Below are 9,427 nucleotides of genomic sequence, written 5' to 3'. Positions count from 1 at the left end.
TTGTTCTTGACCCCTTGAAGTGTTATCATGTCATCGTTCTGAACCCTCCCGAGTCTCAGTGTGTCATTATTCTGTGATCCCTATGAGTCATTGTTCTTGGACCCCAAGGGTCAGGGTGACATTGTTCTTGACACCCAAGTGGAACTGTGAGTTTTCTGGGACTCTCCATGGCCTGCTTTCCCCTGCTTTCTATTTTTAAAACACATTTGGTCTACAGATCAGATAGGAAAGTAATTTAGACAGAGTATCACATATCATATTTATATAACAAAATATCACATTGCATCTTCATATCCAAACCCAACCCCAAATACAAAATGGCATCAGTACAGTTAAGCAATGGATCACAAATTTTGTGGTTATACGATTGGTCTCTGGGGTCTACAGATGAGTCCATATAATGACTGTCCATGGCTGATATACAAAAGTGACCCCGGATTCACCTTCTCCTTTTCTTCCAATGTGTACATTATAGAAGAGATTAGGGCAACATTATACCTTGTCCATCACAAAGGTCCTGAATTCTTCAGTGATCATCATGGTGATCAAAAATCCTTTGGCACAGGAAAATATACAAAATTTAAGAATTCCTAGACGATAAACCCTTCTCTGCTCTGTGCTGGAACCATCACTGGGACCCCTCCGACCCTCTGAATGTTGTATGGATGAAATTGTGTTGTTTCTGGGATGATCATTATTGGTTCCGGTGTAGGCGCTGGGCTTTCAAACTTTGGTTTGAAGGACTCGCTTCCAGACAAGGACGGAGCTGTTGGTTCCTCTTTGGGGGCCGCGTTGTAGACCCTTCTCAGGGAGTAACTGATGTGATGGGGCCTATAGCCGGCTGCGGTACGGACGCTGCTGGCACGGCTGTTGGTGCGACTTGGTGGGGGTGCATTTACATCCTCTCTGTGGAAAAAAAACACCAAAATAACAATGAAATCCGGAGCTTTATGGAGACATCATGGTGTCCTAATCTCACATAAACAATGAGGCCTTTGGAGAATCTTCTCCCATAAACTCATGGAATATTCTAGTAAAGATTAAAAAATAGAATCGTGTGAAAAAAGAAGTAAAATTCTTTTCAGCTCTATGGAACACAAACCAAGAGAATGAAAAGATGGTGCAATGGTTTGTAAGGAGTCTTATAATTCCATAACACATTTTCATTACTAGAGCTATAATAAATAGACCAGGACTAAGGTTCTATTTTGTCAGAAAAAAACGTATAAAATGTTCAATATGCCAGTTTGCTATATTTTAAATGTGCAAATATAAAGCTCTGGATCTTAATTTAAAGAAGCTTCTCTGTAGTACCCAACCTGACCACTAGGAGTCTCTAGAGCTCAATATTGTTTAAATTATATTATCAGCCAGAACTTTATTTGCAATAAAGTGCAATACTGCTATCTTCTTGGCATTTTGCTTATGACAGTCATTGTAGATTTGAATTTACAGGATTTCTCAATCGGTTCAGCCACATTCAATTAGAGATGGAATGTTGGTGTTATAAGCACCAAAAAGGACTAATGTATGAGCTAAGTTGGTTAACATTTATGCCTAAATTTATTTTAAATATATAGTCCCTGTTAATAGTATTTCAATGGTGTGGTTTCCAAGGCTTACCGGATGTCGTTAGCAATTTCTTTTTCATATCGCCTTTTGTTGCAGCAGCAAATCAGCAACCAAATGAGCAGGAGGAGAAGAAGAAGGAGGAGGAGAGCCCCAAAAATTGCTCCAATTATAATTCCGGTACGATTAGCTGCAAGGGGGAAAAAGGAGACACAGTCATATGATTGCATGCGGTTTCTCAGGGCTGGTTGGTGACAACAGTGGACCGTGCCTGTGTATTGTGTGTTGAAACAGCCACTTGTTGACTACATTGGAAATGCAAGTGACAACGCTGGATAGCAGTTTAGAGACAGGGAAAAAGTGTTGTGACACTATAACAGGAAGTGGATGTTATTGAAACTCTCCTCACCTGAAGACACTGACAGATCGACTGTACAAGTCCCACTCCCGACTTTGTTCCCCACTGTGCACTGGTAAGCCCCAACATAGGCGTCAGAGAGATTCTTGATGAGCAAGTTTCCATTCAAGGGTGCTGTAGGTGTACATGGTGATAAAAATTATATGGCGGAATTACATCCTAAATAATCTATTACAAGAATGAGGTCATTGTCACGAGTTATATTTTCCAGGACTGACATAGTTGTGTATTGCAGTAATGATATATACAACAGCACTTACACATGTTGAGCACTGGCATTGCTGGATTTGTGGGTCCGGCTATTTTCTTCCATGTATAGGACAGAGGTGGGGTTCCCTCATCTGATGTGCATTTCAGGGTAACATCTTTGCCATAGCTCTGGTCACCTTCAATCGAGCATTGAGGATGAGAAGGCCGCACTATAGTCATAAAAAAAAAGGCTCCATTATTCTAGAATTCTATACTGCATACCTAGCAGAAGGGAATCATTAAGATCCTCAGGGGTGGAGCTTGGGAGCACAAATCTTTTTTCACATGTTTACAAACAGCTAACATATTAGGAAAAGTCACCACTTACCTTGAATGCTGACAGTGACTTTCCTAGATGCCAGATTTCCTGAGGTCATCTTGACTTTGCACTGGTAAGTTGCTGTATCACCAACATCCAGGTAGGAAATAGTGATCGAGGCATCACCCTTGCTGGGATCTTGCTGGGAAAATGAGAGGCGGCTCATAAGACTTGAAGGTCCTTTGCTGATGATTTGGTTGCCCATGTAGGTAAGGAACTAACGAAGAAGAAGATCGAGTAATTGTCACGTCATAGACTGCACTACTGAAGATTAAGGTGAACTTGACCTAGACTACAACATTTCTAGAGTCCATCATGAAGGAACTTTGTGGTATCTGTAGATTTATGTGTCAACATGAGAAAATGTTTTGGATGCGCTTGTTTCAGAGGAGTGAAACATAAACAGGTGTGGTCAGGTGGAGAAGAAAGCAAGTGGACTTCTGGTGGGGATAACTAGAAGGATAACCTTCTCCAACAATAGGAAGGAGGACCTTCATTTCAAGAGCTGTAGACCTCATTTCTGGTGACCTTGGTAAGGTCAGAGATTGGCAACAAAAAGTGACCCGAGGAACTGGAGGAACGTAACATCTACAACCTCAATAATGATGTAGCTCAGGTTTACGGGGACATCACAAGAACATGTGACCTCAAACTAGTAAGAGAAAAGTTCAAGAATAATTTTATAAAATATTGTTCATTGAATGGATGGTGGAAAGAGACTTCTAGGAGATGTTTTGGGTGAACTCCCCCCCCTAAAAAAAAAAGCACACATAAAGAAAAGGGAGGACTTTATGGACCACTTGAACTTTTTCTACTGCCACCCTATGGTTGAACTTCATCTTTGTGGAGTCCCTTTTTATTCTAGACCAAGGTTCCTTCACCACTTGTAAAATTGATATAAGCTTGGAGAATGTACAGAGCTGAGGATGTTCTTCTTGCCCCAATGTGAAACCACTGGGCCAATTACCAAGCAAGAGGAAGAGCTGGAGTCACATGTTCCTCATACTAAGAAGTACCTGGTATACCCAACCACTTTTAAAGCTACAGCTTTGTCACTCGTTGGTTCATTTTTAGCCCTATCTACTCACATGGCTTACGTAGTTCTACCCTATTTATTCATTACTCGAATTTCAGAATTGTCCTTATTGGAATATTCCCGACATACGTTCAATAAATAGAAATAGCTACTCACTATAGTGTCCAGGCCAGTGCTATCGGGGTTCATTTTTGACCACTCGATGTCCACACTGCCGCTATCGGAGGGATCCACAACATAGGTACATCCAAGTGTTACGGACTCTCCTTTGCCCTTTGTTATGGACTCAGTACTCAGCTCCTGAATAGTAATGGCGCTCAGCCATGCTGCAAGAGGAGAAAAAAAATATTTTTACAGTTGAGAAGGAGCACCCACCATGTTGTACTGCAAAGTTTGATTTGTGATTGCCAAATTGTGTGACCTCCATGTTCATTTATATTTACATAGAGAACACTAATTTTTCAAAAACACAAATCCTCATTCACCATATACATCAAGCTGATCTACTTTCTATGGGTTCAAGACACATAGATAAACTTTACAATTGCTTCCATTTTAATGCCACCATTTTTGAAAACATCCTAAAGTGGACCTGAACCGTGGAAGAGAGCAAAGAACTAGTCACCAATATTCTCTATAGTCTCCATGCAGAAGAACTTCACCCCAATTACTGATTTGCCATGTCCTGGCCTGCATTGTGCTGCTGTATGGAGGTGGCCACATTGCAGGGCTTTGCTTCCCCACTTCAGAGTCACCTCCTCCTCCCACCCCGCCATGACAGGTTGTTAATTGTCCAATCAACTTAGAACATTACTTAATGATCAAGCAACAGGAGAGATGAAGGAAGCAGAGATCCCCATTAAATTAAACTGAAGCAGGGAGATCCTTCAACTGCAGGTCCTCAGGTACAGTTTCTCCTCCAGCAAAGAGAACAATAAAAAGAACAATTGTGACATCCTCATATCTCACTCAGAAGAAACATTGTGTTAGATTTTACTCTGCAGATATACAACTATGACGCTCAAGGGACAGAAAGTACAGAAATACATCTCTTAGGCAGAAGATCTTCTTTTCTGGTCTATTAATATACATGGCAGATATGGGTATGACACATGTGGGCTCATTGATAACATATGACGCCCAACTTGGAAATCAATGTTCCCTCATGGAGGTGATTTTCACCCGCAGTAGGTGATATGTCCAGATACATGTTGGTAGAGCCTTGCAGAGTTACATAACTGGCTGCATTGCTGTGTTATCAGATTGGAATAGCAGACCTGACCAGATCCATTGCACTGGGCTGGAGAGCGAAAGATTGTAATGAAGCTGTTAAATGATGAATGTGTGCTAGTTGTCTCCAGGGAACCCAACTGCCTGGAGACACAATACTCTGCTGGAGGACTCTGCTCCTTCCTCTATAACTCTCCTCTCCTGAAATACTCTGCTCTGCTGGATGACTCTGCTCCTTCCTCTATAACTCTCCTCTCCTGAAATACTCTGCTCTGCTGGAGGACTCTGCTCCTCTGCTGGAGGACTCTGCTCCTTCCTCTATAACTCCTCTCCTGAAATACTCTGCCCTGCTGGAGGACTCTGCTCCTTCCTCTATAACTCTCCTCTCCTGAAATACTCTGCCCTGCTGGAGGACTCTGCTCCTTTGCTGACACACAGATTCTCTGTCACTTTCATTGTTCTCTGTGATCTGATTCTAATAGTTCGGGCCCCTGTGGTCTGTATTACGTCTCCTCTATTGTGATGAGTTACCTCCATGGAATGTTGTCACAGACACAAAACCCGCTCACGTTTCAGCCTGACAGAACAGGTGGACCCGATGTTCATTCCTAAAACCCCACACACCCTCTGTGAAACCTTCCCATCGCCCGGCCCAGATCACCGTCAGGGAGGAGGCCGATATTTCACCCACACCTTCCACTAAACAGCAGTTTCTGTTAGGTGGGGACATCGGGTCCCTGTATTAAAGAGGACCTGTCATTCACTTAACAAGTCTGTATGAATAAAATGTAACAATGGTAACACTATAGTTAATCCAAGCCATGTCTATTCTTGGATTCAGTTGCACATCTGCATGGAGTATGTCTGATGTTTGTATGGCCTACTTAGCTTCCACCTTACACCAGCAGCACTGTGTGTAGTTGCTTCTTGATACACAATGAAGTATTTATAATTCCATACATACACGTGCGCCAGGGTATTAAATACCACAATGCTGACACGGAGCGCAGCGTGTCATCAGTGTGTAAACACAACTAATCCCCTCTTTCCTTTAGGTGATTGCTCGAATTCACAACTAGGTGAATAGTTACATCTTGAGAAGCGGCAACACCTTCTGTGGTGTTGTACAAAGGAACAAACCTGGAGTGCAGATAATGGGGGTACCCCCTCCCCCTTAGCTGCTCCCAATAGCTTGGCATATAATATTATAATATTATAATATTGGTGCACATTAAATGTAGTGCAGTGATCACATGTGTCAAAACGCTCATAGATTGTAAGCTCTTCGGGGCAGGGTCCTCTGCTCCTCCTGTGTCACTGTCTGTATCTGTCTGTCATTTGCTACCCCTATATATTGTACAGCGCTGTATAATATGTTGGCGCTATATAAATCCTGTTTATTAATAATAATAATAATTGACACACTGACACTTGTGGCCCCAGAACAATGATACACTGACACTTGTGGCCCCAGAACAATGACATACTGACACTCGTGGCCCCAGAACAATGACACACTGACACTTGTGGCCCCAGAACAATGACATACTGACACTCGTGGCCCCAGAACACTGACACTTGGGACCCCAGAACAATGACACACTGACACTCGGGACGCCAAAACAATGACACACTGACACTTGTGGCCCCAGAACAATGACACACTGACACTTGTGGCCCCAGAACAATGTTGCACTGACACCTTGGGTCCAATACAATTAAACATTGACACTTGGGGTCCCAGAGCAATGACACACTGACACTTGTCCCAGAACAATGACATACTGACACTTGTGGCCCTCAAAACAATGACACACTGACACTTGTGGCCCCAGAACAATGTCGCACTGACACCTTGGGTCCAATACAATTAAACATTGACACTTGGGGTCCCAGAGCAATGACACACTGACACTTGTACCAGAACAATGACATACTGACACTTGTGGCCCCAGAACAATGTCGCACTGACACCTGGGGTCCAATACAAATAAACATTGACACTTAGGGGTCCCAGAACAATGACAGTGTGATATTTGGGGTCCAATACAATGACACACTGACACTTAGGGGTCCCAGAACAATGAGATCCTAACGTCCCTGAAACAATGACACACCAATGTTTGTGGTTTCAGAACAATTTAACTCTGATACTCAGGGGGTCCTGGAATAATGACATGCTGACACTTGGGGCCCCAGAACAATGACATTTGGGGTCTAGTAAAATAACACCAGAACTGCTTTTAGAGGCAGACAAACTTGGCAGTTACCCAGGGCCCCCACTTTCTCCAGCACCCCAACTAACAGAAATAACAGGGGAACCATGGAACTGAAGGGTTGTGCATTTGGGGCTCCCATTTCACATTCACCCAGCACCCAATGTTGTCAAAGGTCATTTCAGAATCGCACATTGAAACTTGGGGTCCAGAACACTGACACCGGGATACTTGGGGGTCCAGAACAATGACACCAGGATACTTGGGGGTCCAAGAACATTGACACTGGGGCGTCCCAGAACAATGACAGCGGGACACTTGAGGGTTCGGAATAAAGATACCCTGACATTTGGGGGTCCCAGAACACTGACACCCAATCATCATACAGCCCATGCACAATGTGTCCTGCTCCGGCTGTCTCTTGTACCTGCTGCCATAGGCGAGAGTTAAAAAATATTGAAGAGACTTACCTGGCATGAGTCCCAGCACAATCAGCAAGGCCCCCCATAGGTTAGTCATGGTGGTCCCGGAGGACTGGGCTCCTCCAAGCGGATCAGTCCTCCCAGGCAGCTGTTCTGTCAGAGTGTATGTGTGTAATGAGACCTCACCTAGAGAAACCTGCACTCCATCCAGAAGTTGCAGAACTTGTGCTGCCGGTTCTGTGTTGTGATGGAACACACATGACACGCCTGTACTTCGAGAGGACACCAAGAATGATGGAGGCATCAGGACATGTGCCAGGTGACACCCACTGATGAAATCTCTGTCTCTCTCACATTTTATTTCTTCGTTACCTGTGTAATGCCACGTGCGCTCAATTCCAACTATAAACTTTGGGTTTGGGTGGCGCACCTCACCACAACACCCAACTTCTGCCAGTCTGATTTCCTATGGGACTTCCTAGGCAGATGGTGGGGGTCAAACTGAACAGAAAGTCAGGGGAATTTTCCCTATAGGACACAGAATATCAGGAAATTACATACATTTCAATTACTCTCTTCTCCTGATATACTCTGCTCTGCTGGAGGACTCTGCTCCTTCCTCTATAACTCTCCTCTCCTGAAATAAGATACAATATCAGGTTCTAATGATGAGGAGTTCAGTAACAGAATGTCATTAAGCTGATTGTCAGTGAGCTGAGAGCGCAGCTTGTTCTTACAAAACTTCATCTTGGAAAACAGCTGCTCACACGAATAAGTGCTGCCAAACATTGCGATGACACGCTTGGCACAAGCTAAAAACATTGGAAACTGAGCATGTGGCAGCTGACGGTAGACGTCATAAAGAGTAGGGCAACAAGTAAACATGGGCAAGAGAACGTCCGAAGCCTGCAGCTCAATCAACTCCAATTGCACATCAGAGGGGGCGTCGTCATAGAGAAAATCAAAAGGAGTGCTGACGATCTTGAACTGTTGCGAACGAGAACGTACATCAGTGAAGAGCGTAGAGAATTAATTCCGCAAGGTTGCCAGCACACTGATGCATGTCAACGAGGGCTGTATCACACTGGGCGAGTTGCGTGAAATGGACATAGTTGCCCTTGTACAGCTGTTTCTCCCTCAGAATCAGCTTTGCTTCGAATGCCCGCACGTGGGCTTCCATGTTGGTGATAAGCACGTCAAGTCCTAAAAGCTTCAGGTTAAGTTCGTTAGGGTGAGAGCTGATATCAGTAAGGAAGCCGAACTGACAGAGCCAAACCTAGTCAGAGAAAGCCAGTCTTTTGAAAGCCCTTAAGGCCCTTCTCACTGACGAAGGTAACGATCTTGGGGCGAAGGCAGACGTTGCCACGACTGAGCCAGCGAACCTCAATGTGGTAAAGCATATGGCCATAATCAGCCACTGCAGCTTCGCACATGTGCTTGAAGATGCGGTGTTTGAGAGGACGAGCAAGCACTGCGTTCACTAACTTCACCACAAAAGACATACTGTCCTTTATGCCAACTGCTTTGCCACACAATGACTCCTGGTGGGCGATGCAGTGTACCTTGCGTATCTCTTTCGCACAGCCCAAAGAGCGGCAGTGGTCGATGAGCAGCTGTGAATGTCCGTTCGTAGATCCAACCGTGTCAGGTGCACCATCAGTAGTTACAGAGACGAGCTTGGACAGGTCCAAACCATTTAAAGCAGGTAGGAGGGAATTAAGGACATCTTGGACAGTTGTCATTCCATTCATCGGATTGAGCCTGAGAAACTCCTTGACTACCTCCAGGTCTTGCGTGTTGCCACGCACAAAGATGGCTGGCTGCGCAGTGTCTTTGATATCACAGGTCTAGTCCAGGGCAATGGAGAATATATCGAGAGTTTTGAACTTCGTAAACATCGAAGACCAAGTCCTCCACGCGTCCAGTCACTATGCGGGCAAACAGCAGGATTGCCTTGAAAGCGTTTTG

General features: G+C 44.3%; 1 protein-coding gene across 1 annotated transcript; it reads right to left on the bottom strand.

Moving 5' to 3' along the window:
• Window positions 1-245: 245 nt before the first annotated feature.
• Window positions 246-7,778, bottom strand: VSIG8 (V-set and immunoglobulin domain containing 8). Its single transcript, XM_072427832.1, has 7 exons — window positions 7,508-7,778; window positions 3,748-3,917; window positions 2,565-2,772; window positions 2,248-2,406; window positions 1,979-2,101; window positions 1,624-1,759; window positions 246-906 (listed from the first exon to the last, which is right to left on the bottom strand). Exons 1-7 carry the CDS (start codon window positions 7,761-7,763, stop codon window positions 591-593), a joined length of 1,368 nt encoding a protein of 455 aa, XP_072283933.1. The 5' UTR covers window positions 7,764-7,778; the 3' UTR covers window positions 246-590.
• Between the last annotated feature and the right edge of the window lie 1,649 nt (window positions 7,779-9,427).

This window comes from Pyxicephalus adspersus, chromosome 12, assembly GCF_032062135.1.
Source record: "Pyxicephalus adspersus chromosome 12, UCB_Pads_2.0, whole genome shotgun sequence".
Classification (NCBI taxonomy): Eukaryota; Metazoa; Chordata; class Amphibia; order Anura; family Pyxicephalidae; genus Pyxicephalus; species Pyxicephalus adspersus.
The sequence above is the reverse complement of the archived record's forward strand: the minus strand, read 5'-3'. Positions and strand labels throughout refer to the sequence as shown.